The 25,913-nt window shown below is 38.7% G+C and overlaps 4 protein-coding genes across 6 annotated transcripts in view; 2 read left to right on the top strand and 2 right to left on the bottom strand.

Moving 5' to 3' along the window:
• Positions 1 to 2,628, top strand: part of LOC145485975 (selenoprotein N-like) — an 11,931-nt gene extending 9,303 nt beyond the window's left edge. Inside the window, exons 11-13 of the mRNA XM_081464646.1 lie at positions 435 to 502; positions 1,381 to 1,479; positions 1,611 to 2,628. Coding sequence (XP_081320772.1) covers positions 435 to 502; positions 1,381 to 1,479; positions 1,611 to 1,698 — 255 coding nt within the window. The 3' untranslated portion in view covers positions 1,699 to 2,628. The remainder of the gene's footprint in view (positions 1 to 434; positions 503 to 1,380; positions 1,480 to 1,610) is intronic.
• Positions 2,613 to 16,311, bottom strand: LOC145485977 (AP-5 complex subunit mu-1-like). Of its 3 annotated transcripts, none has more exons than XM_081464650.1 (14): positions 16,068 to 16,311; positions 15,077 to 15,218; positions 14,591 to 14,692; positions 13,551 to 13,624; positions 13,249 to 13,324; positions 12,544 to 12,678; positions 11,848 to 11,928; positions 11,308 to 11,364; positions 10,888 to 11,145; positions 7,564 to 7,664; positions 6,837 to 6,925; positions 5,139 to 5,284; positions 4,322 to 4,418; positions 2,613 to 4,216 (listed from the first exon to the last, which is right to left on the bottom strand). In XM_081464650.1, the coding sequence occupies exons 1-14, from the start codon at positions 16,133 to 16,135 to the stop codon at positions 4,173 to 4,175; spliced, it is 1,470 nt and encodes a 489-aa protein (XP_081320776.1). In that variant the 5' UTR covers positions 16,136 to 16,311; the 3' UTR covers positions 2,613 to 4,172. The 3 variants fall into 3 exon arrangements, with proteins under 3 accessions (XP_081320776.1, XP_081320775.1, XP_081320777.1); XM_081464649.1 differs by having other exon boundaries at positions 2,613 to 3,081; positions 16,068 to 16,308; XM_081464651.1 differs by lacking the exon at positions 12,544 to 12,678 and having other exon boundaries at positions 2,613 to 3,081; positions 16,068 to 16,306.
• Positions 16,312 to 16,418: 107 nt separating this feature from the next.
• On the top strand, positions 16,419 to 20,037 carry LOC145485976 (putative diacylglycerol O-acyltransferase MT1809). The gene has a single exon (XM_081464648.1). It carries the CDS (start codon positions 16,685 to 16,687, stop codon positions 18,341 to 18,343), a length of 1,659 nt encoding a protein of 552 aa, XP_081320774.1. The 5' UTR covers positions 16,419 to 16,684; the 3' UTR covers positions 18,344 to 20,037.
• LOC145485981 (COA8 family protein CBG23705, mitochondrial-like) lies at positions 20,007 to 25,903 on the bottom strand. Its single transcript, XM_081464655.1, has 6 exons — positions 25,724 to 25,903; positions 25,498 to 25,623; positions 24,037 to 24,120; positions 23,779 to 23,830; positions 23,088 to 23,169; positions 20,007 to 21,199 (listed from the first exon to the last, which is right to left on the bottom strand). The coding sequence occupies exons 1-6, from the start codon at positions 25,868 to 25,870 to the stop codon at positions 21,103 to 21,105; spliced, it is 588 nt and encodes a 195-aa protein (XP_081320781.1). The 5' UTR covers positions 25,871 to 25,903; the 3' UTR covers positions 20,007 to 21,102.
• Positions 25,904 to 25,913: the final 10 nt, after the last annotated feature.

Below are 25,913 nucleotides of genomic sequence, written 5' to 3'. Positions count from 1 at the left end.
CTTCCTTATGTCTTGTGCAGTTTGGGATTGTTCAAACTCAAAACTGAAGGACGAGCAATATAAACAGAAAACTTCATTAAGGAAAAGTCACAAATAAACTGATATCAAAATTCTTAGCTTAATCGGGCTTTGAACAACCCGACTCAGGAGTATAAGAATTGTTAAGCTGTTAGGACATGGAAAACAGTGAATTAAATCTTAGGAAATCGAAGTCCTGGACTGCACTTCTAGTCGCTTCATGCTATAGAAACCATGATAACCAATGATAACCGCCAACAGAAGAGGCCAGTTTGGCTCGAGTGTAACTTAACCCATATTTTATATCGGAACTGCCAAGGCGAGATGACAATTGTGTTACAGTTTTTGGATTTTGGATTCTCGAACAAGAAACTTGTCACTGTATTAACGTGAACAACTCGATATTCTTTTTGCAGGATCTAGCTGCTAATGGTACAAACGTTGAAGTGACTGAAGCAGCTAAAGCACACTTGGATAGTTACGGGTATAAGCGCCATTTTATATCCTGATTTGCAATTGTTTAAATTTTGAACTCCTTTAAGAGTGGCCGCTGATGATGTTCATTTCAGCTCCGATATGACAAACGCACATACGTACTCTGTGCCGTGATTTTTTCTCATAACTGGCCATGCATCGGGTTTATGATCTCCCATCACAGCTCGATAAAATACCTCTTACCATCTAACATGTTCTGTCCTCTGCAGTTCGCCTCTCCGTTGCATTTTCAAACGAAAAGATAATCTCTCAGTCTTATTACATGGCCGCCTCGACGTTCTTCAGTTCTTTACACTACGCCAATTTTGGTTCTCACTTAGTCTAATGATCGTCGTTCTACGCTTCACTCGTGTTTGTGACCACGTGGTGGTCAGTCGCAACGACACGCCCCCCTCCCCCCCTCTCCCCTCCACTGACCCGTAGTAGTCATGATTGGCCACGGGAAGACACGTTTCAGGGTTCACCTTTCTTCTTCCTACTCACAACAGACGAAACATCCGTGATAAAATGACAACTTGGGTCACCGTAACTGGCATACAACTAACTGATGTGTTTTTACTACTGACAAACTAATTCATTGTTGATTTCAAGCCATGAGCATTAACCCCTTTTGAGAGCGAAAAAGACGAAAAGAACAGAACCTTGAGAAGGGGAATTTCTTCCAGGCTCTTGTATTCGTCGATCGTCCCTTTCATCCGGCGACTATTTACAAGTTTCTGCTCCTACCAACTCTGATTACCCCAGTGCAAAGCCATTGATCATCACAACATACCATACTGACAACACCACAAACATCCCTGTGAATGGGGTTTTGTACTCGAATTCAAGTAGCCTTTTCTGTAGCTAAATGAGACTTTTATCTCGCAGGTTTCCTGTGGAGTCTATGGTTTCTCTTCCAAACGGGACAGTTTTGTCAAGAATGAATGCAAATGATTTATTGGAGGGTTCATCAAATGCAGAAGAGAGGTAATGGTGTTAGGGTGATCAAACTCTTATTTTATATCTTTTCCAACTTGCGCTTGGCCTATACCTTTTTTTGAGAGCAAATTGTACAGTAATCCATCTACCTCACGGACAGTGTGTGTTTTTCTTTTCAGTCTTCCTACAGGATTTGCCGATGATTTAAGTTTTATGTACTACAAGTTTCTGGAGGAAGGTGTCGCTAAGGCCAAGCAATTTAACTAGATAATACAACAATAGAAAATAATGTCATTTGCAACATAGAGCTAGTTAATTTATTACGAAAGAAGAAGAGCGGTTTTCAATTGAGTGCCGAAAGTAATCAGACACTTTGGTTTTGGTTTTACTACAGTTTGAGATTGGTTCGAAATTGAAATCGGTTTGAAATTGGTAAGTAATTGGTTTGGTTTTACGACACTCAATTGAGAACCGCTCTAAAGTAAATCAAAAAAGAGAAAAATACAATTTCTCGACACACGTTAGGTAGTTTAACTTATTGACGTGGCAAGAGTTCTTTTTAGGCCTAAAAGTGACAACTGCAGTCGCAGCGAAAAGAAAAGAAATTATAAAATAGTTGTAGCCAAATGCTAAGACAACTTATCGTCTGGCCTACAAATAATACAAATTAAAAATAAATCAAGAGAGGTATGGAGTATTCAGAATTATAAACGACATGTGATTATCGCAGGGCCCAAAGTCGTAAATGTAAATGAAAAGACAACTTTTATTAGAGGTATATAGCTTTAAAAAGGCGAGGTAGTCAGCTGTAAATTGTTTATGACGGGCTGTTTTTCCGAATTTGAAAAGCCATGATTTTTTCGGGGTTTCCTTTTATTACACGAATTAGCATGCCATGAGGCTCTCGTGTTTGGGATTCGCTCTGCTTTCCTATCTTGGTTTCACGCTTTCACGCAAGTGAGTTCACGGGCAGGACCCCAAACAAGAGAAACTTGGTAACCTAGGGTGTTAAATTTTGGCTGTATACCCCGCCCCCTTAAAACCACCACTCATCGACGTTATGATGAGATCCGAGATCTTGTTGTTTTCCCTTCACTTTTTTACTTTTTTAGTGTAAAATTACTTATTATCCACTTTTTTTACTTTAAATTAACAGTAAAACAACAACAACAACAACAACGTCAAAGTGTACCAATATGCTGGTGTTGCCTTTTTTTTATTTATAAAAACATAGTTAAATTTCACAATTATTATTTTACGTCTTTCCATTCGTTATGCTTCTCTAAATGACGACAACTTTACTAAACACAGGTCCTCTGTATGAAGGTTGTTTGATGTAACGAGAAACTTTCATGAATCGGGAAAAAAAAAAAATCTACTTTTACAAAGAACTTTCTTATTTTTCATTTAATATCATAGAATTAACCTTTTAGGCTTTGCAATAATTTTATAATGTAAATTTGACATAATAAATTTGTACATGCAATGGAATGTTTTTCTATAAATTGAAACGGGAGTTCGTAAGTAAAATTTACAAAACAAGAAGTATTGTGTTCTAATCACTGTGGGTTAATTTCGGAGGAGGGAATGCAAACAGCGCCTCTCCATTTGTGTTCCATATCTTGTAGTCTGCCGACAAGAACTCGTACGCTAGGGAAAAAAAACAGCAACAACAATTATCCTGACGTGAAACAGACGGCTCTGTTGGAGCATTCAATTCTTTCCCCACTCGAGGGGCGTCTGGGACTGGACACGAAAAATTCCATACTGATGACGTAACTCTTCCAAAATACTTGCGTGCCTCTGATTGGTTGTTCATGGCGCGCGAAAATTCAAGCAACAACCTCGATCCGAGGTTTTGACTCCTTTTCCTCATTGGTTGTTGAGGAGAGAGAGAAAGGAGAGCCTGGGATCGAGGTTGCAAACGCAACGCAGATCTCTGTAGATCCACGGCATCGCTATGGAGAATTGGACGTCTTCTGTCAGGTAGTGAGTATTAAACGCGTGAACAGTTCACAACAAATAGGAAATATAGCACTGTTTAAGTACAACTTCTCGAACCGGGCCACTTGGAAAAGAGTTAACCAATCAGAACGTTACTTGAGAACAAAGGATAGCGATCTTTTTCTTAAATGAACCAATAACACGAACAATAATTCTTGACAAAAACAGAGTGCGAGGAGTTGCGAACCTCTCAGGAAGTTTTGCCATTTGTTGATTGATTAGTTTCGATTCTAAATTTGTACGCTTTTCAACGGATTTGGTTTATAATAATAATAATATAATAATAATAGATTTATATAGCGCCATATCCATGGCTCATGGCGCTTTACAGTAAAAAATGTTATTAAAAATAAAATTTACATTAAAAATTTACATCAGTGATAAAAAGTTTCTAACAAATAAAATAGCTAAGCTGTAAAAATTTAGTTTAGTTGCCGCAAAATGAGTTTTCAAGCTGAATTTATGATTATGATAATTATGATAATTTGCCTTCAGGTACTGAATCTCCGTTAGAGTGTACATAACGGAGAGGAGTCGATAGGGTTATGTTTTGACGTCGGACAGACAGTTGCTTGCCATCACGAGAAGTCGCTACCAGTCCATGGTACTCAGTTTACGTCTGGATTGCTTAGCTGTCTTCTAGGTGCCCCGGTTCGAGTAGCTGCATTGTAGCTAATGATTTGGATGCGTGCTCCCCCCACACGAGTTTCTTTTTGTCAGGTTGCTCTGATATTTTGTCAGTCACGGTACCCAACAATACCCTTGTGCGGCATGGAGAGATCTAGAGAGATTAAATAAAACACAAAGATACCAGCCCAGAGCATAAGTGCGAACCTTTTAATGTGAATTTTTGACTATCGCACCGTAGTTTAAAAGATTAACTTACAGATATTCAATCTGTATTTCCCGCTTGGAAAGACAACCAATGACCTGGGATCGATGGCACATTCTGAGAAAGTGAAATCTGGGATCTTGAAAAATACCTGTTCAACAAGTAAAGCAGGAAATTATGACGGACGAAACAACAGTTTTCAGCTACAAATCACTGATGTACCCGTAGCATGAAGCTAATGAAAAAGCAACAGAGCTTATAAATTGTTGGTAGGAAGGCGGAGCCGTGGAAATTTCCTATAGTTTGGAATGTCAGACTTCTATTCCAAAGTAAGCTCTTTATACGTACAATAATAAGTGGAGGGTATATAGAAATTCAAGTTTCGGAATTTTGGTTATGCACGTCATCAACAACACCGTTTAAATTAACGCCGTTAAGCATACATTTCAACCCCTATTAAACGACCACCCTCGGGGAAATGGATAGTGGCCGCCTAAAAGGGGTTGGCCGTTCAATAGAGGCAAAAACAATAAACCCTCATCGGGACTGATTACTGGCCGCCTAATAGAGGTGGCCGTTTAATTGGTGGCCACTTAATAGGGTTCAACTGTATTCCCTCTTTTCCTTCAAGCCTCTCTATTCTGACAAGGCCCTCACCCCCCCCCGCCCCCCCCCCTTTCAAGAACTTCCGTGTCTCAACAGAACTCCCCAACAGACCACCGCTACACCCAAGATGGTAGGCAAAGGTGATTCATGAACAAGATCTCCCGAATCACTGAGTGAGTCTAAACCAGGCTACTGTCTACCCGTTATCAAAAGGTGTTGAAAATAAACTATGGTGCTCGTACAAGAAATCTTCTTAGTTACAGACCTGCGCGTAAGTGTTGATCCCTGTGCAGAAAGGATCCTCTATAAAGCTAGTTTGTTCATTGTCCGCCGTGGTCTGTTGTTTCTTCTCTCCAAAGTACACGGTCGCATTCAGCGACGCTTCAAGGGTTTTGGAGGGGAACTTCTGGCCTAACAATCACAGCAACACTGTGTTACTTTTATTACTTTCTTCAAACGTTGTTGGTCGTCTGATGCTGGCAAACGAACTGTTGACAAGTCATATAACGTTCAGCTTTTTTAGTGGAGCTCCGTCGCACGACCACCCCGTTTATACGACCAGGATTTTGAGTTCGTTGGTGGATGAAAAACAGAGTACCTTGAATTGTATTTTATTTGTGTTCTGCATAGGTAACATATGATTCGCGGGTAGCTACAATTTTTTGGTCACTTTTCTCCCTTTTTTTCCGCGTCTTGCTCGAACGGCTATGGAGGAGGGATTGCACTTACTCCTCTATTGGACAAACAGTTAACCGAGAAAGTGGCTATGTAAACCTAAAGGGTTCAACGACAATATTACAAATAATACCCACTAAAATACAGCTGTTATTATCACACGTTCAGAGGGCCAATAAAAATCAACCAATCAGGTTGCTCCATTGTTGGGCCAATACATTCCAAGTGTTGGACTGTATTGTTGGACCCAGTCCCAAATGATACCAAGCGACCACTATGCAGGTTTTCTTATCGTTTTATGGCTAACATCAAAGATATCCTTCTATAAGACACGTAAGAGATCCTTTTTTCCTTTTCTTGCAACTTTTTTCCCTTCTTTTGAATTGAAAACGCCAGACGTGGGTAAACACTAAGGCCCCGTCCACACTACACTGGAGGAGTTTGAAAACGGATGTTTCACTCTGGAAACGCGTCACTGAAATGTTTTCCGTCCACGCTCCGCCGGAGGAATTTGAAAACGAAGGTTTCACTCTGGAAACGCATCAAATGTTTTCCGTTCACACTACGCCGGAGCAATTTAAAAACGTAATAATCACCGGTCATTTTGGATTTGTGTTTGAGGAAAACTCGGCCAGGGAAATCACATGATTATCGTGACGTCATCGTTTTCTAAAAGCCACGTTTTCAAAATGTTTTCCGTCCACACTAAAACGCAAAGCCGGCGTTTTCAAATTCCTCCGGTTTGAAGAGCGTTTTTGAAAAGTTCTGTTTTCGTGACGGGCTAGTGTGGACGGTATACCAAATCGTTGAAATAGAGCTTCGTTTTCAAATTTCTCCGGCGTAGTGTGAACGGGAGATGAGACGGCTGTCAATCGATCAGAATTACGCGCTTGAAGTAGACAGTGTCTTACGAGTCCTCCCGTGATGGTGGTATTTTCTCAAAACATTTTTTTCAGTCGTTCAGCAAATCCCTTATTAACCAAGCTTGCTCGGGACCGTGCTGAGAGAATGCCGGCTTTTGGTCTTTTTTGAACGGACCAGGTTGTGCTCGGTCCGTGCCGTATTCTCCCAGTACGGCGCTAACGTTTGTAGTTAACAAGGTACATTTAAGGTCTGGTCCATGGTCAAACGAGCCGAAAGGCTCAATACAATCTGGGTTGACTATGTTGCCTCTGCACCTCTTCAATATCGCCCTGTAGCGATGAAATTACCCATTAACAAAAATAGAGACAAAGATATTTATTTTCCCATGGACACCAAAGAACAACACACATGCCAACAAACTGACCTATATCCCACACCAGGCGTCTTTTATCAGGCGACAGTAATATGCCGCCAGTCGATGGACCAGCGGAATCCACTCGTACCACGGGACCTCTGAAATATAACACGAAAAGTATCTTCAATAAAATTGAACCCTCTAATTTAAACTCGGTTATTTAAAATTCCCCATTATATCCAACTCTAGCCCATTTCCCTTGAATTTGCCCTTGTTTTTTCAGTCATTTGGTATCGGCGTCTTCAAAATCGGTCATATCGAACTCCCCAATATTTCGAACTACTTTCTGTATCCCTTGGCACAAAATCAACTCCGTTTATTTGACGTCAAACCACGCTAGAACAGCTGGAAAACTGATTCGGACTTTTCAATCCTGTACTGTAACGAACTTCGTCCTCACGTGTTCTCTTCCGACCCGTGGTCCATAGGAAAACAATTTTCATCTTGTTGGGAGGAGGATGAGTAATGGACTCCCAAAACGGCTGGAAATCGAGCCTACTAATTGTCGCGCCCAATCAGAACTTCCCGACAGCTGCTACGTCGGCTTGACTACTTCGGATGAAAATGTCATGTTTCTTAGCAACAACTGCCGTAAACCACAAGCTCGGGAGAGGGGCAGAGGAAGAGTGGAGCCGACTTTGAAAGGTGTTTAACGAGGCTGCTTAATGAAAACCAGTTTCTTATCATTACAAAACACACAATTATCATCGTTTTAAACCATGCAAACATAACAAACCTGTGAAAGAAAGGGAGATGAACCTCACAGTACTCAAACGAATTCTTGACCTTTTCGTTGAGCTTCAACTGTATAGAAACCTGCACAGAATTCGCGTCACCCTGCAGAAAAGAAGCAGAAGATATTAACACAAACATGAGCAGACTGACTTAAATTTTGCCAGTACTACAATCCTGGTCAAATGTCTTAGGACAATCCTTACTTTGGACCCCTTCCCCTCCCCCACCCCAATAACAATGTTGTCCAAATAGCAAGCATTCTGTCCGCAATTCAACATTGTTTGGGGGAGAGGGGGGCGGGAATATCTAGCTAAAACTCGTAAAAGTCATTTCCTGGAAAGAGTAGACAAGCATTTATGTTGCTGCCTACGATATGAACAAAGTGTCTCAAGGACTTTTGACAAGGATGGTAGATCTCTCCATCAGCATATAGCAGATCGTTCCACAAATAAGTCAGATCGTTCCACTTTTAAGTAGTTAGATAAATAAAGATCGCCCCAAGATCCGCGAGTACCTTCGAGTGTAAGTTCTGAGTATTGATTCATGATCGATCACCGTGATGAACTGTTGACGGAACGTAAGGGACCGTTCATTTTTTATGAGGGAGGGGGGGGGGGGGCTGGTGGGATTTGGGAAGCACCATTTAAAAATCACATGACCCCCCCTCAGCTTACCAATTTTTTCACATGCCCCCCCCCCTTATAGCGGTAATTTTTTGGGATGACCCCCCCCCAAAAAAAAATTGAACAAACAATATTTAGATTTCAACTTTTTTAATATTTCTCTATTATCCCCCTACTTCACGTTATTGTGCTCACTATGAAGACAATATTCACAATCCCTATACTACAGAGAGCTGTTGTTTAAAACACAAATCAAAAGAAAGAGAAGTCAATTTCGGATCTCCTAGTTATGGCTCGCCCTGAGCGTGTGGCATTTGGCCTCTCATTGGAATCTTCCTCATCTGAATTGATGAATGCAAGAATGACGTCACTTGAGTCATCTTCTCCTTCAGAGTCAATGGCATCACTGTCATACTCATCATTGTCACTTTCATCCGTTTCACTGTTGTCAGGACTTGCCCTGTTGTGATTTTGTGTCAATGTCCTGGCATTTCTCAGTGTTGGTTGGCCAGCTCTAAGAGGACTCTTCTGCTACAAGCATGAATGTCTTACAATTGCTTTTACTTTCTCACTCTTGCTGCTTTTCAAATACTGCTTCAGCCCGAGGTGGTTCAAGTACTTGTTTAGTTCTGGAACACGTAGCGTTTTAAGCTTGGTTAGATCGTCGCACAACTCAGTCCAAGGATAATCCTCATATGATTTATCTTTTGCGTCCCTACTTAACTTTGCCTTTTCTTCTGCTCTCTTTTTCCTTTTAAATTCCAGCACTTAAAGATGCTGAAGATAATCCACCACAAACTTTGATTTGAGAATAAACTTATCTGCAAATAGAGCAACGCTCTCTGGGTGAGATAAAACCAGCCTGCCACTTTCATGCTCTTTCTTCGCTTGGACCCTTGGCTGCCAGTCATCTGGATCACGCCCTTCTTTTGGGGTTTTCTGGTAGGAGAGGTAGTGGTATTCCGGTAGGCAGGAATGGTCAGGAACTGGTTTAAGAAAAAGAAGCAATCTTTCTAAGTGCGGATGGCTGTTCAGAAAGGGCGAGTGAGTTTTCCATGCCAGGGTACCAGTTGAAGCCCAGTGATGGAAGAAAACTGAACTTCTCCATCAAAGAGCACAGAGTAATGGTGGAAAAGTTGAATGTCATATTGAAAGATGTAAAGGAACACGATTCCACACTCTTTCAGTCCAATGGGCTTGCTTTAAAGCAGGGCGAAGAATTTGCCCCCAGTTTTAATGTAAAACAGATCAAATGTATAGAAGCTAAGTTGACGAAGGTCACGCAGGACATGGAAGCACTAGAAAATAAGAAGAGCAATTATAACAGCATATTCAAGGGCATACTCAAACAGCACATCAACAAAAGGAGAAGGAAAAAAGAAAACCGCAGAAAGTCAAATGAAAGAAAGAGGAAGCGGACTGAAAACAACGTCCAACGAGTTTATGGAATCTGTGTTGGAAACCCGCTAGGAAATGATCTTCCACAATGCCTTGTGTACCCTCCTAGAGCGGCCGTCCCGGAAGAGTGTATTAAAGTTGAGGATGTTGCCACGTCGTTATTTAGAAGAGATGGGCCATACATCGCACAGCTCTTGGAAGGGAATTATTTCACCAATGCTGCAAGAAGCAGAGTCACCACCAACCTTGAGCAGGAAGTCAGAGATTATGTTTACACCTTCATGTACCCTGAAGAGTACACTCTGACGGAAAGCATTGCTGCTTCTTGCAGCATTGGTGAAAGAGACTCCCATAGCAGCACAAGCGGCGACGAAGAACTCGACGACAGCGAAGATGAAGGTGAGTGCCAGTGAAAGTTGCATTCGAAAATAACAGTGTTAAATACTTTGTTTCAGTATCTACAAATGCTTTTTGTCGCCAAGCGTTTTTTTAAAGCAGAAGGAAAGTTTGTAATAAATTTGTATCCTGCCTTCTATGTTTATTCTATAGCAATTTTTTTGATATTCAGACATTATGCCATTTTAAAGTTTTACTAAAATATTTCACGTGACCCCCCCTTTTTCCCTTATTTTTTTGGGATGGGCCCCCCCTCGAAAGCCATTTTTTTTCGCATGGCCCCCCCCCAAATCCCACCAGCCCCCCCTACCTTATAAAAAATGAACGGTCCCTAAGAGCATATGAAGTTCACTTCTCAAAGTCGTTGATAATTCATCAAGTTAAAACAAAGAAAATCACAACCGTGAAGGAGGTTTGGATACCCGGTCTTAATAAGCACAGATTTTGACGATTTTACTTCTCCGTTTACTCCTTAGTTTTTGTTTCGATTGAGAAGATATATCAAGCATTCCAGACAGTGTTTCATCGGCTATCCAAACACCTCGAATTTCGTCAAAAATACTCCGCTGCGCGTCGTATTTTCAAGTCTCTTCTCGGTGTTTGGATATCCCGATGAAACACTGTCTCTCGTGTTTAATATATCACATGACTAATCAGATGATGAACTACCGTGCGATCAGGCGGGTTTTTGTTCTTCTGTCTTTCTTTTTTTCTTCTGTCCCCGCTACTTTCTCTCGTGTGCACCAGCTTGCATACTATCCCTGCAACATGCGTCCTTGCGTACACAAGAAGAGCGCTTGTCCCCGCTTAACGTTCTCGCAACATGTCCCCTGGAGCGCGCCGACCGTAAATCCTGATCCAATAAAGTGCAACCCAAAAGTGCCAACCAAGTGGCCAACACGCCTTACCTGCATCTGATATATTCCTCTGACAGGCAAGCCATAAGGAGTCTTGGAAGAGTAGTGACACAGATGGAATGACTCTGTTGGTGGCCTGAATCTTACTTTCCTTCCTACCATCTCAGGTCCTTTGAGCATCTGTGACGGTTGGAATGAAGGGATCTGGACATGAGTGTCACCCTCGAGAACACAGGGGTGGACCACAAGGAAATCCAGGCATGATGACGTGATGTTTACTGTGATTTCTGGAATTCCCTCCAAGTCAGCCTAGAAAACACAGAAACGTTAGCTTAAGTAAACGGTTATGAAATATGAAATGCAGTAGTAGAGGTTTTAAGCTTTTACAAAAAAAAGCTCAGTCACTGAGCAATACATTTGGACAATCCTGAATCAAGGAATCACATCATACAGCTACATATTCACACATACCCGGCACAAGATAATCCCAAAGAGTTCTCGCTCGTCTTGAAATTCCTTTTTAACGTGCTGAAAATAAAAAGAATCAAAGAGAATACAGCTCAACATATCAGTTTGGAAAAAAATTCCTCTGGAACCCAGGGTGTAGTTCCTGCTGATTCTTGACACACAAGAAGTATTACAACTATCTATACAGATTGTGTAATATATCTTTTCCTACCAGTAAACTTTATTTAGCTCAGTGTAGATTTAATGGGTTCTGGAGGCGCTGTGGCCTCATGGTTAGTGAGCTCGACTCCACATCAAGCAGTCCAGGTTCAATTCATAGCCAGGGACATTGTGCAGACTTAACCTTTGCTTGCCTTACCTAGTTTTAATGGGTCATTGTCGCCCAGTTATGCACCTGGGTACAGACATGCTCTGTAAGAGCTCAAGAACACAACACAACAATAAAAGTCAGGATCTGAGCCTAAGATGCAGCACATCCAATTTGATTCTAATGTAGAGCTGCTGAAAAATGTTGATACATTTGAAATCAATTATTACTCTCACCTGGACAGCTCTGATCTCCTCTTTAACAGTAAACACAAGCTGTTGTTTTCCCCTGTACTGAACAGGCTTCCATGCAGGTTGCTATAAAAAGGGATGAAAAGATAAATATGTCTAGATTTATGAAAACGGTTTTTATTTAAAAGAAAATTTCAGCCTGGTGTAAGCGTTTCATTCAAAGTAGATGATGCAAAAATTCAAAGGAAAGTTATTCTTTTTCTTTCTTCTCCAGTTCTGTTTTGGTTACTTAGCATGACTCTTGGGTCTTTAGGAGTGGTAAAATCCAAGTGAGTAGCACTTTGCATTGAGCATACATGTAATAAATTACATTACAGTATTTTAAGAACTTCAGGACGATTTTAAGTAGTTTAAGACCTCCAAAAAGTAAACCTTGTGTCTCAAAACTTTTAAAAGGAAAACAATTTCACTTAGAGATCAAGTATAGTGTATGTTTGCAGTTAATTAATAGGTCTTTCTCACTTTGTTTACAGAATGGATATCTTATTTATTTTTTTTATTTTGGCTGTGGAGTGTCTCCCAAGGTTTCAAACCCAAACTTTTTTAGTGAATTATGATTATGCCTAGAGATCTTGTGTTGTACCTTAAAACAACACACAAAAGAGTTCCTCTTCAAAGTTACCTTGATTAAATATTTTTGTTTAGTTAAGGAAGATCAAGACTTAGTTTAAGAGCACAAACCTTTCCTTTTTGAGGTACAATAATGTCTTTACTGTTGATGAATGATTGAATTGTTGTGAAGTTTGTATCAACAGGAGTACCAAATGGTGCTGCTACACACAGAAACCTGTACAGCTCATTTGCTTTAGACTGCAACTATCAAAAAAAAAAAAATAACAATATTTATTATAGAAAGTTGACTCCAAAATAAAGCATTTATAATGCCTTTTTCAATGCCTAGAGAACAGTCAAAATCATTTACTACTGAGTCAGCACTCAAGCCAACGTTCAACAAAGGTAGAGTTAACAGTTTCTTACCAAAATTACACTCTTCTACATCTTTGACTCTAATTTATTTAGAGAGATACCACAATAAACTGTACAGTAGAACCCCATTAATCCGGTCGACAATGGGCCACGGAAATCCTGCCGTATTAACAGGGTGGCCACAAGGCAGATTTGTCATGAAAATTGTCAATGGTTGACCAGAATTACAGAATGATGGGATTTACCGATGAATTGAAAATCATGAAATACATTAAGAAGACTTCATGTTGATCAGTCACATCTACTAACAAAATCTTCTTTGGAATTTTGGCAAATAATAATATCAAGTGATTTCTCATTCCACTACTGCGGTGCTACTTGGTTTACAAAACTTACATAAATTTGATATATACATGCACATGCAAACATTAAAAAAAAAAAAGGCCATGGACCAAATACCTGCTCATTAGAAGTCCAGCTGCCAACAAAGTCCACCATAGAATGGAGTAAAGAATATCCCAGTGACACACCAGGCCTTTAGTCATAATAATTAAAAGTTAAATTAATTTTGACAAAAATATTTTAGTTATCAATGTTTTACATGAATTTGTAGAGAGAGAAAAAAAATCCACAGTGCATCCATCATGACAAAATAACAGCTGGTTTGATGTTCTTATCAACTTTATTGACTCACTCACACCCTTGAAATTCAAACTACATCAACCCAAGTTTATAAACACAATGTAGAGAATATTACATACAGTTTAACAAGCGGTGGTTTTCCATCTGTCAAGTTTCCTTCTACCAATGGCACACATATAAACACTAAACCAAACTAAAAACAATGCAGATCACAAAGCAGATTTAACACTACATGATCATCACGACATGTTGTTAACTCTCACTGCATCATTTAATAACTTTATAGACAAGCTATAGAGAGCAGTGCCTGCAAATCGCCTGCAATAATATACTATTAGGGTGCAACAAATAACTTAGTTTATATTAGTTAGAAACGTATGACAGAAACGTTATGCTGGCCACACACCAAGTCTTGTTCCTTTCGCAGCCATTACTTGGGTTAAATGTGGTTCAAGAAACATCCAGAACCACCACAAAGAAGGTAACTTTGACATTCTGAGGGAAGGAGAGGGGAGAGTTTCTATAGCCAAAGTATTTAAAGGAAAGTGTGAAGCTAATAGAAACTGAAATTTCCAGTGCAAGGGGTGGAGGATTAATTCAAACCAAAAAAAAACCTGCTGTCGGCAGGGTATCACAACAGGTGTTTTCAGAAACTTACTCATTGATAACTGGAGCATCCATTAACAAGGAGTGTGACCACTCTACTGTACTTTCTCAGCATTTAAGGGTGCTTAAATACAGTTCTCACCCATAATAAATTATGTTATTTTAATATTATTATAATATGACTACGAGCCTAAGTTCTCTTTGGGTGATATTCAGCAAGGTGCTGCCAAGTTGTATTGACTAATAGAAAATGATGGGGACTTTATGTAGCCTAATAACTTACTGTTTTGTTGCAAGGATTGTGCATAGGCATGTTAATGCACCCCAAACCTTACGATTTTGTTCACCTTTTTTAGCCAAAGAAGAAGTCAAAAGGATTTTTAACTTTAGGATCTAGTAATGGGAATGAGTGCATGAGTATGTTCTGTCAGCAAATAGACACTGACAATCAAAGAACCAGTCAGCTTCCTAGATTGCCATTAGATCTAGAACATTGTGAGCGGATCATGAAATCAATGTAATTATTATTTTTTATCACTACATGTAAATGTACCTTTTCTATTGCAACAACAGGCCACAAAAAACCTTCTTTCACTCTTACTTCATGGACAGGTTTGTGCTCTGGCTTACTACAGGAATCAACATCTCTGTCAAACTATGAAACAAAAACCAAATGTGATAATAATTAGTAATTATTGTAATTACACCTACCAAAAGTCTCATTTAACAGCCACCAAGAAAGACAGAGCTCAAAATTGCGACCGCTGACCGCTTTTCATGCTTTTCACTAAAATACTTATGCTGGTGACTTAATCTGAAAACTTAGGGGCCAGCTGGCCCCAAATTTTTTTTCTGAAAGTCGAGTCCTGAAAGAGTATTTTATGTGATACAACTGTACATGTACATGTAGAATAATTGTGAACTGAAAAACATGTTACTGATCCTTTGCTCTATTCTTAGTTGAATAAACTAACAACTTCATTTGTCACACAAGTCTGAATGTCTTGCTACTGCTGCATAGTATGTTTGTTGTACACACCTCATCCTGGTAAGTTCCAAGTTTCCTTCTTAATCCCAATTCCTTCAACACAGCATCACCAAGTTCTTGATCACTTGGGATTGGTGTTAAACTGTTTCCTTCCTGGTACAACCCTGCTCGCCGCTCAACAGTTGGAAAACGCCTTCAGAAAGTTTTTCAATAATCAAATAATTCCAGATGGTAAATATCTCATAAGCAGTTGGACAACATTCACATTAAATGCTAAATGATATCAATAGAGGAGGTGGGGAGAGGGGTGCGTCTCTGAGATTCTAACCTAAAATGTAACTGGATATTGCCAGACAATCTTCAGCTACATTTTACAACCCTATAGCAAAGATATCTAAGTGACGTCATTTTTTGTTATTACTTGCCTACTAGAGAACTACTGACTGGTGCACAAAAGGTTCTTTGATGTAAAATGTTGAACATTGAAATAACAAAACAATGTTTGTAAACAAATAACTTCCCTGTTCTGGATGTCGCCTATTGTAAAAAAAAAAATTCCCTACCCTATGATCGTATCCAAGATATGTAATTTTTCAGAAATCCTAACACTACCACAGAATGAGTTGGTTTGAAAGTTGTTTTATAAACATTTAGTTTGGATTCCTTCAATTTCAAGTGTCAATATTTACTACTCTCCAAGTAGACTATAAATTATTGACCCAACTAATCGGTTTTACACTAAATGATCTGATGTCTTGTTACAGACCGAAGTTCACCAATTTTTAGACCCTTTCCCAGACCAAAGTCCTTTTTCAGTATCAACAAACAGAAACTGAAGATATTCGTGTAATCCGACTTATCTATCTTGCTCATACAATGTTCTGGCGTCGTCATGTTACTGAATGATCTTCGTTCATGTAGTACAAGTGTACTAAATCAAGAAAAAGCCTTCTATGAATAACCATGTCATGAAGTCCCGTAGTGATCAGATGAAAGCTATTTCTAGACTATCACCAAAACACGCAGCCCATAATAAGCTTACCTTGAGAAGAGAACACATTCAGACTCCGTATTAACAGCTGAAAACACCCAAATGCCTCGCAAACTCATTGAAAAAAGTTTTCTCTAACTTTAACACCGGAAGACAAGCTTCCGTCTTAGACGTCTCAGATCAGCAGAGTGTCCGCCATTTTGGTCATGGAGTGGACTTCGAACCTAGTCCTTTTCTGTGTCTTGCGACTGAAGGTTAGTGAAGGTCAAGATCGAGTGACAGTCACGCATTACAAAACATGCGAATCCACAGTCCATTTCCGGCTTCACTGGGGTGCCATCAACTGCACGTCGCATTATAGACAAAGCAAACCTTGCTATTATGCCACAATTCCGCAACTTATCTTAACGTTGGGCAGAAAAAAAACAGAATGCAACCCGAAATTGTCAGGCATTAGGCAGGTTAGGTTACATTTTTGGGTCAAAACAGGAAAGTACATTTGATAGGTTTAGCTTTTTCAATAACAAATGACACATGTCTTCCGGAATTGGCCAATCACAACTCGTGATCTCAAGAAACCTTTGAACTCACTGTTTCGAACTTGGTTCCGAACGCAATAAAATCTTCACGAGAGTGCTCTGCGAGACGTTTGAAATTCAGCAGCAGAGATGGAAGGTCCGACAGTTGTAAAAGGCAACTCAGACGCCGTGAAAAATGGCATTTGCAAAGGCGAAGTCACTGCTAATACAACCACAAAAGAGGCAAACGGATATGTTCCAAAAAAAACTGCTAAAAAGTCTGCAGCTCGACGGAAAACCGACCTGGGAACAGTGTTCTCGCTGCTGTGGTGCAGTTGGTTCGTCCTAGAATGCCTGTTATACTACGTTGGAGTAATTTTCGTCGTGGTAATCCCCTTGTTTCCAGTATTGGCGGTTTTTTTCCTCCTGAAGATGGTCGAGCGAGTTGTAGTGAAGTTGACAAGGGGCGAGACCGCGTTGAGCGGGCAAGACGCCGCTTGGCAACAGACCAGGGACGAAAACCGGCTCGCTATCAACGGAGTGGTTTACGCGGAGAGAAAAAACAGCTTTGAAGATGCAATGAAAGATTTCCGACTGGCCATTTTAGAACGTATGGTGAATGCTAAAAAACCGAACGGAGAACTGTTGTACCCCAGAATTCGCTGCTGCATCCGCCCAGGTTTCTTCCAGTACTTTTTCCAGGAAGACAAATCCTTCCGGATTGAAAATCACGTGTTCAAATGGGAAGGGGAGGTACCTTCGTCCAAAGAGGAACTGGCGTCCATTACCTCGAAGCTGAGTAATGAAGCTTTTCCCAAAGGAGTATCTCCCTGGTATTTTTGCTGTGTTCCAATAAACTATGGTGACCAGGGTTTTGCTGCAGTATTCAGAATGAGCCATAGCCTTGCTGATGGAGTTGCCTTAACAACATTCCTGGTCAACCAATTACCAGATAAGTCCACTCCTCAAAAGGAGCCTGTAAAGTTCACAGCTTCCACAAGTAAGGCACTTCTACTGGCCAAAGCAGCATTAATTATACCGCGTTTCTTCATAAAATTATTTCTCTCATTTGCTGACCGATCCATCTTGCATGGGCCGAAGATCAGTGGAGCTAAAAAGGTTGCCTGGCACGAGGGATTTGAGTTTGAGTTAGTAAAACAAATTAAGACAGCTACAGGTACAACTGTCAATGATGTGTTGATGTCCTGCCTTTCTCGAGCAATCAGAAGGTACTTTCAGAGAAAAGGTGTGGAGAACCCTCCAGATTTTACTGCATCTGTTCCAGTGGACATCCGCTTGTCCACAGCCTCCAAGAAAGATTTAAGCTTTCAAAACAAGTTCTCACTGGTTTTCCTTAAACTTGCAGCAGCCACTGAGGATGTCCTGGAGCAACTGTACGAGACCAAAGCACGAATGGATGAATGTAAATTCTCTGGTGAATACCTAGCCATGGCAGCTATGATTATTCTGACAAATGAGCTCACCCCCGAATTTGTGGTTCGTAACATTAGCGACTTTATAGCCCAAAAAGCAAGTTGTGTTTTATCAAACGTCCCTGGTCCACAGAATTTTCTCATGGTGAATGGCCAACGAGTCAAGTACATGGCATTCTGGCCTCCACAGCGCCACAATATTGCAGTAGGACTGTCTATATATTCCTACGCAGGCCAAGTTATTGTTGGAGTTCAGAGTGATGCTAGTTTGCTTCCAGATCCAGAGATAATCATTGAAGAGTTTGGAAATGCTTTGAAGGATTTGGCTGGTCGTGTTCTTCATAGCAATGAAACAACTGAACATGCTGTTCATTAATCAGAATCTCTGTGCTGGACGTCAGTTTCACTACATACATGTAAGCACTCATACGTGGCTTAACTTTATGAAGAATAGACGTTGTGTAATGTTTATGTCTTCCCTGATGGTACAGAAAATTTGTGTTTATGCCAGTATACATTGCTGGGGTAATTATACTGTAGTCTAGGACTGAGTCAGGTTCAAAAATTTAGGGTTTTCATTAACATAATGGTCAAGTAGAACTACTGCCATGTCTTCTTGCATGCTCAATTATTCCCCTCAGTTTATTTTATAATGATAAAAAGTATATATATAATGCCATTTCTAAGAAGAGCTCAATTGTGTTTTACAATAAAGAGGTGCACATACATCAAAAGAAATCATTGGTATAGTTTTAAGATTTAATAGAAACATTCCTCTCATGATGGTAACTGTAGCTCTGTGGAAATCCACATATTTTTCCTGATTGGTACTTGTTGGTCAGATTTCAACAATCTCGGGTCTCTTCTGAGCGAGAGAGGAGTTGAAGATCTGTGTATGCAGGCTAGATCATATTTTTATTTCACAATCAATACAGACCTGTGAAAAGAAATTCGGAGGGAAACTCACCTGAATTTTCCTAGCAACCTGCTCCATTCTTATAGAATGTAGGTTATCGTGTACCAGTATGTGCAAAGCTCACCATCAGTAGTGGAAATTGCATAATTTTCAATTGAAAAGACAGGACTGAAATTTCTAGTTTGAATACATCAGGCTTGATTGTTATGGCACTAAAACATGGGATTGGTTTTTGAAAAGCTTTTTAAAGGATTTCCACATCAAAGAATTATGAGAGTCAGAGCAGAGCATTATTAATACTAAATCGTAGTTCATGGTAGAAACTCTTCATTTAAGTATGATCCTCACTAATTTCTCTGTAGTGTCAGCATATACACAAGCATGTTTCACTCTCAACTTCTTTATTTCAGTTAATTTTCAAAAAGATCTTTTTACAGAATTTGTACTTAAAATATACTTTGAAATTAGCTCAGGATGGAAGCCCATTCGGAGGGTGACATATCACTTGATTAATTAAAAAGGAGTTGAGCAAAGATTTTTTCATGTTTTGAAATAAAATTAATCAATTTAGAAGACAAAAAGTATGGTAATACTTTTTGTAAAAGAATAAAGACAAGGACATGTGCAATATTGTGAATTGTATGACATTTTTTTTTTCCTTGAAAGAGAATTGTTTTTGTAAAAACATAGTTATTTTTTTTTGGATTTACAAGATGATGTTAGGTAAAATAATTATTTATTGATTACTAGAAAGTAAAGATTGAGTATTGTTAACTCGGCTATTATGGATTATATTTTTGCAAATCATCCTTGTAATGTATTATTGGTCAAATGTCACCACAAAATTAATTAGTCATTTAATGCTTACAAATTTTATTCACATTTTTTCTTTTCATGAAAGAACTAATTAAACATGCCAAGGCAAGGTACAGAAATAGAGTAATCAGGGCTTTAATGTCTGTAACAGGGAAAAGTCCAGATATAAGCAGGTCCCTGTATAATGCAGGCTTTGACCATATGGCTAAATATCAGTAGAGAAACAATTAGTATAACAATAAATGTAACAGTATTTTCATTTATAGATCACAAGCTTATAATAAATAGTTGAATTCACTACACTGACTTTAATAATAAAACAACCTTGTTCTTGAGAACTCACTGTCGAGTGATAGAGATGTTCTACTTGAAGCTACATTCTCACAAGAATCAATGTTTATTAAGTTTATTAATTATTATCTAATAGATATTGTGACTACAGATGCAAACAAGAGATGTTGCAAGTACATGTACTTGAATTTTTAGCCAGCAAAAGCAGGCAGAGTTTTGACTTTTGTTTCATGCCACTGGTATTTCTTGGTGGCATGAAACAAGAACCAGAAATCCATCTGTGTTTGCAAGCTATTGAAAAATGTTGATTCTGAAAAATGTACACCATTATTTAACATTTGTACATCATAAATTTCACGTAGACTGTTTTGTAAAAAATGGAAACCCTTTTAATTTAACATCCTCAAAATTAATTTCTTTTCCCAAAAAAGTTTTAGTCTCAGACTACAAATGTACTGCAACCAGCAAGCAGAATAAACTGAACAGATGTGAATTGAATGGCTGTCAAGCATTTTTTACAACCTCGAAATAACATTTAATTCTCACTGGAGTAAAAATTCCAGGGGTTAGACACCTGATGAGCAGTGACATCAATGAATATTCAAAGAGTAATCAACTGATTATTCATTGATTACTGGCAATGATCCATCAGTAATCGAAGCCCAATAACTTTGTGGCGTATCGATTACTCATCAGTGTCATTGATTACTCATTGATTACATTGATTAGCCATAGATATTATTGATTACTCATTGATGACCTATTGATTACTTATCAACTATCATTCTGCACTAATATTACAAATTTCTTGCTTTTTTGTACCAATATTTTCTTAATTCTTTTATCTGTGTTTTACTTGTTTGTCCTTCATAACAGGTGTTCTTGTTTACGTAATTATGCCGACACTAAAGGCCAAACAACATACCAGCATATCGAAACATGTAGATCAGTAATTTTGTGGCTTATTGATTACTCATTGATCATTGGCAATAATCAATGACTAATCAACTGATTACCCATTGATTACCTATCAATTACTCACTGATGTCATCAATTAGATACCCCTGGAAAATTGTTCACCAGCCATCTTTAACTATAACAATTTTTGTGGACTATCTTGATCTCTTTGGAATGATTTTACTGAAGAATCTTGAGGTTGAGACTTGCAATCCTGTCCACAGCAAATGAAAATTCCTACGATACCAAGCTCTGTTTGACAAACAGAAATTCAGCAGTTAAAATATTGTTTCTTTAAGAAGCATCAACTGCCCAAAGGCCATGCTATCTATATCTAACATAACATGATATGGTTTGAATGACTCCATTCAATATTACTTTTACAGTTTTCAAAAGCACAAATTAAAGTGGAGCTCCTGATTACAATAGGTTAACCTTGGCTTCAGCTTACGATCCAATCAAAAACCAGAACTTAGCATGTGCTCAATTTCACAATATGGTCACAATATGGTCATGTGATACTGGTCAGCAGATACCTTGTTTTGACAGGTGTCAATTGACTAAATCATGGATGTCTCGCTTAGTCTGTTAAGCACAACGAGAGAGAAGCTGGGAGCAAGAAGCGCAGAAAAGCAGGATGTAACTCTCATCCCCAGATTATGGGCAGCTTTTTTTCTCTAGTGCATTTTTTTTCAATTCATGGTCGAGGACTAAGCAAAAGAGGAACTGTTCATGGTCTATATTTGTTGGCCAGGCACTATGTTTTCACAGTGTCTCCCTAGCCAGGAGTACAAATGGGTATCAGTGAACATGCAATGGGATAACAACCATTCCTATTGTGTGAAAAGATTCAAACCAGGGACACCATTATTGATGAGCCAGCTGGCTTCTCTAATCCAAGTGTACTCAGTGTATATGTTGTGGCTCAATTTTAACCTTTGATATAATATAATATTTTGTTTTAGTGTACAGTCTACGTACATGTAATATACTATAATTTACATGAAACAAGAGAAAAAACAAATTGTAGCGAGGGTATTATTGAGCCACAAAATATACTTCCTCGTCAGATTTTTGCAGAACATTTTTGTAAGCTGCAACACCAGTTTTGAACAAACATTTTGGTAAAGCGATGCACCTTACCAAGTCTTTACAATTAATTAATCATAAATATTACGGAGGAGGCAGCGTGGCTCAGTCATGCTTGTAAATAGCCAACTGGTCTGCCTCCCACCGGTTGGGATTTTTAAGCCTATTACATTTAGTTGATATATTTGTTTCCTTCATTTAAAGTGACATGCCTGTGAACTAGCTAGGTGTAGCTAAGCGCATTGACCACTATAAACAACAACATTTGAACATTTGAACATTTGAATATTTTCAACAAAAAAGTTAGCGAAATTAATAAATGACATTCCGACATTGTCCGATATCATTGTCAAGTAAATGTGTAGGTTAGTTTTTGCATTATAAGAGGATCTACAATTATGCACATAAGATTGCAAAATACATTAGGTGACAAGAAAACAAGAAAAAGTGAGTATTAGAAAAGTATACTTAATTAAACAAACAATTTTGCTCTGATTGAGTCTGACTGAGTACTGAGTCCTGGCTTAAGTTCTCTGATATATAACATTTCATACATCAGGCAGTCAAGTTTACTCCTTCATTTCTTTTAGATGGTAAAATGGTCTTTGAGGTTCCTTGGCTCCATATCAGGGAGCACAACACCACCACAACGGTAACAAGAACGTCACCAAACAAAAGGTCTAATGATCAAAACAATGGCTGTGCACATGCGAGCAAAACAATAGCTGCACGTTATAAATCTTTGTACATTTCTTTGCCATCCTCTGCAAAATAACAATGTGAAATGACCAAGTTCTGCCTCATCTACTGAACGTGGACAATGAAGGCTAATTTTTAGTATTTCCATTAGGAATTTAACACTCTCATTGCATATGTAGCCTGAGCACATTTTAGAGTCATTGGCGCACCAAGCAGATCTAGCAAATCACGAATTTCGCTGGTAAAATATAAATTCATGTTTTACTAGCCATCATCCTCCGCGGTGGCAGCAGCGCTGCTTAAGCTCCCTATTGTGTGATACATGAACAGTCAGTGTAGTCTTGATTATTACCTGAGATACTGAGAATGAACTCTGTAGTTACCATCTAAGAAGTCTCTGTAAAATTTTGACAATTCATCAGCTAACTCCTTATCTAAAAAGAAAAAGAAAACACATTACACAAACAAGACTCCCTAGAAGATTGGCACTCAACATCACACACTGAAATAATTTTACTATTGTAACTACTGGTATATATTGAAATGATCGCCTAGCACGGTGTATATGTTTGCCTGTTAGAAGGCTTCCAAATGAGGTAGAGGAGAAAAAATATATTTTTGACAAGCAGAGCAAGATAAGTCTGGATTATTGCACCTGTTCAAAGGCCACTTATATCAATTAATAATTGTTATTATTATAAATTATTATTAATCATTCTCTAAAACTTGGGCAGCTACTACTCTCAACATCCACTATAATAATATTACTATACCACTGTCAATTGGATAACTACGAACAAACCTAGTAACCAATCAGTCTGCCCAAGGTTGTTCGAGGCTGGATAATGCTATCCACCGGATAAATCGCTATCCAGTGGTTGAGTCTTTACAAAACAAACCACGCTATTGGCTGGATAGTGATTTATCTGGTAAATAGTGTTATACACCTTTTGAACAATCTGGGCCTGGTGGATACTTATACATGAAGCATTATCCAACTTTATGACAGCCAGGAGCTGCTGTTTAACTGATGGCCAACTTACTTGTATCAGTTTCCAGGTTCCTTGGTCTCAACTGGAGGTATGCTTTTTTTGACTAGAAAATAACAGGACAAAAGTTATCAACATCTGTAACTTCCTTACAGCAACAAGTCCAGATAAGCAGGTGAAGAAGTATACTGCATACCGTATATATCCTCTTTATTTGATCACCAAAAAAAAAAAGAAAACTACAGTAATTTGTGACTTTTCTGTGCTTCTCTTAAGCCAGTAGTTTGACACCTACATGTAAGATGACCTAACCTTACTGAATTTTTCATTTTGTTTTTCCCAGAAATCCTGGTGCCAAGTATTCAATTCTTGTTGCTGTTCTCTGAAGTATTTTTCCTGAAAAATAAAATTGAATATGTTTAAATTGGTCAGTCTTCTTTGTTTCAGTAACAAAATGCATACAATTATCTACTATACAGAGTATTTAAAGGGTGATCCCAAAAATTTATCAAATAATCAAATAATACAAGTTCATTAGTGAATGGACATTCCATTCATTATCTGCACCACCCCCCCCCCCCTTATTGAGGCCCTTTGAATTTTATCCCCTCAGAAAAGTAAGATCAAAGTGCTGACATACTTCCCCCCTCAGATTTTATTAAAAGATCAAAGGCACTGACACAGATGCCCCGTTAGAAATTGCCATTACAGACCCCCTCCCCTCCCCCTCAGATTTCCGAGTACCTCATTAGGGGTATAAAATGTTTAAGCAAGCAACCGGAACAATGATCCTGCTGGTATACGTTGGATCAATAGTGGTCTAATTGGCTTTACATATAAAATGAAGAATACAAAAGCAAAAACCAACACAACGTAGAATGATTTTTTGAAGGTGTACTATATTTCGGCTGGCCAAACCAGCCTTCTTCAGGTACAATGGAAGATTTTACATTGGTGCGTGTTTTTATGTAGCCGATATTTACGTAATACCGGAAATACGCAAAAGTAATTGATAATGTAAATTGAAGATGAGCATACGGTAAAATGAAATAACATGATAAAAGAACATAATAAAAGAAAACAAATGGAAACAATTAATATGTTTAGTCTGAACAATTAATATGTTTCTTCATGGATGTTCAGACCATTAGGATCAATTGATCCTAATGGTCTGAACATCCACGAAGAAACATATTAATTGTTTCCATTTGTTTTCTTTTATTATGTTCTTTTATCATGTTATTTTATTTTACCATATGCTCATCTTCAATTTACATTATTAATTACTTTTGCGTATTTCCGGTATTACGTAAATATCGGCTACATAAAAGCATGCACCAATGTAAAATCTTCCATTGTACCTGAAGAAGGCTGGTTTGGCCAGCCGAAATATAGTACACCTTCAAAAAATCATTCTACGTTGTGTTGGTTTTTGCTTTTGTATTCCTCATTAGGGGGTGGTGGTGGTGATAAAAAAATGGAATGGTGTATTGCACTGCGTGGTCACTTTGGTCTTGGTTGGACAACATCCAATCAAAAACTGCACTAAATTAACTTTAGATAGAGTACCATGATAAACAGACAGACAGACAGACAGACAGACAACCTTCATTTAAGCACAATTAAAACTAAAGCTCATTAACTAATGGAGTTGTGCAAAAACATAATAAAATTAAAATGAAAGTAACTTCGTACAAAGCACATAAATGATAAATACAGTTCATCTGTATCAGTTCTGACTTTTGATATACGGTCGTATGACTCAAGACTTACTTGCTTAGTTTCGTCCTTCGACTTTGCATAGATGATTTTTCTTATGTTCGATCTGTAGTCTCGGGGACCCACCAAGTTAAACTCGCTACGACATGGGGGTCCAGAAGTTGAGGTACTCCTAGGAGCCTTAAAATCGTAATGATATAAGCTTAACAATAACTCACAGCTTTGCAAATTATCCTACGTGAAGTTCTAAGCTTACATAACCGCAAGCCCAGCTTTATACCTGATGTCCCTTGTCAAAACCAGTTTCACGGCTGTTACTCTCCCATCTTTTAGGCAAAACAAAAGATCGATATAAAAGGTTCCTTTTCGCACAAAGTTGTATTAAAGCGTTATTTCTATGAACCACTTTCATCCAGGTTGAAACCATACGGAACTAGACAACCAAGAAGAGTCAGAGTTTAAGGGTAACA

The sequence above is a fragment of the Orbicella franksi genome, chromosome 4 (assembly GCF_964199315.1).
Source record: "Orbicella franksi chromosome 4, jaOrbFran1.1, whole genome shotgun sequence".
Classification (NCBI taxonomy): Eukaryota; Metazoa; Cnidaria; class Anthozoa; order Scleractinia; family Merulinidae; genus Orbicella; species Orbicella franksi.
The sequence above is the reverse complement of the archived record's forward strand: the minus strand, read 5'-3'. Positions and strand labels throughout refer to the sequence as shown.

Bases quoted from the DNA above. Each gene is read 5' to 3' on its own strand.
- LOC145485977 (XM_081464649.1), bottom strand. From the start codon at position 16,135: ATGAGTTTGCGAGGCATTTGGGTGTTTTCAGCTGTTAATACGGAGTCT. The intron at 6,926-7,563 runs GTTTGTTATGTT...GTTATATTTCAG, and splicing joins CATCTCCCTTTCTTTCACAG to AGGTCCCGTGGTACGAGTGG. The intron at 4,419-5,138 runs GTCTGTAACTAA...CTTGTTGAACAG, and splicing joins GGATCAACACTTACGCGCAG to GTATTTTTCAAGATCCCAGA.
- LOC145485976 (XM_081464648.1), top strand. From the start codon at position 16,685: ATGGAAGGTCCGACAGTTGTAAAAGGCAACTCAGACGCCGTGAAAAAT.
- LOC145485981 (XM_081464655.1), bottom strand. From the start codon at position 25,870: ATGGTTTCAACCTGGATGAAAGTGGTTCATAGAAATAACGCTTTAATA. The intron at 25,624-25,723 runs GTATAAAGCTGG...TACGATTTTAAG, and splicing joins GTTTTGACAAGGGACATCAG to GCTCCTAGGAGTACCTCAAC. The intron at 23,831-24,036 runs GTTAGGTCATCT...GTTATTTTCTAG, and splicing joins AAAATGAAAAATTCAGTAAG to TCAAAAAAAGCATACCTCCA.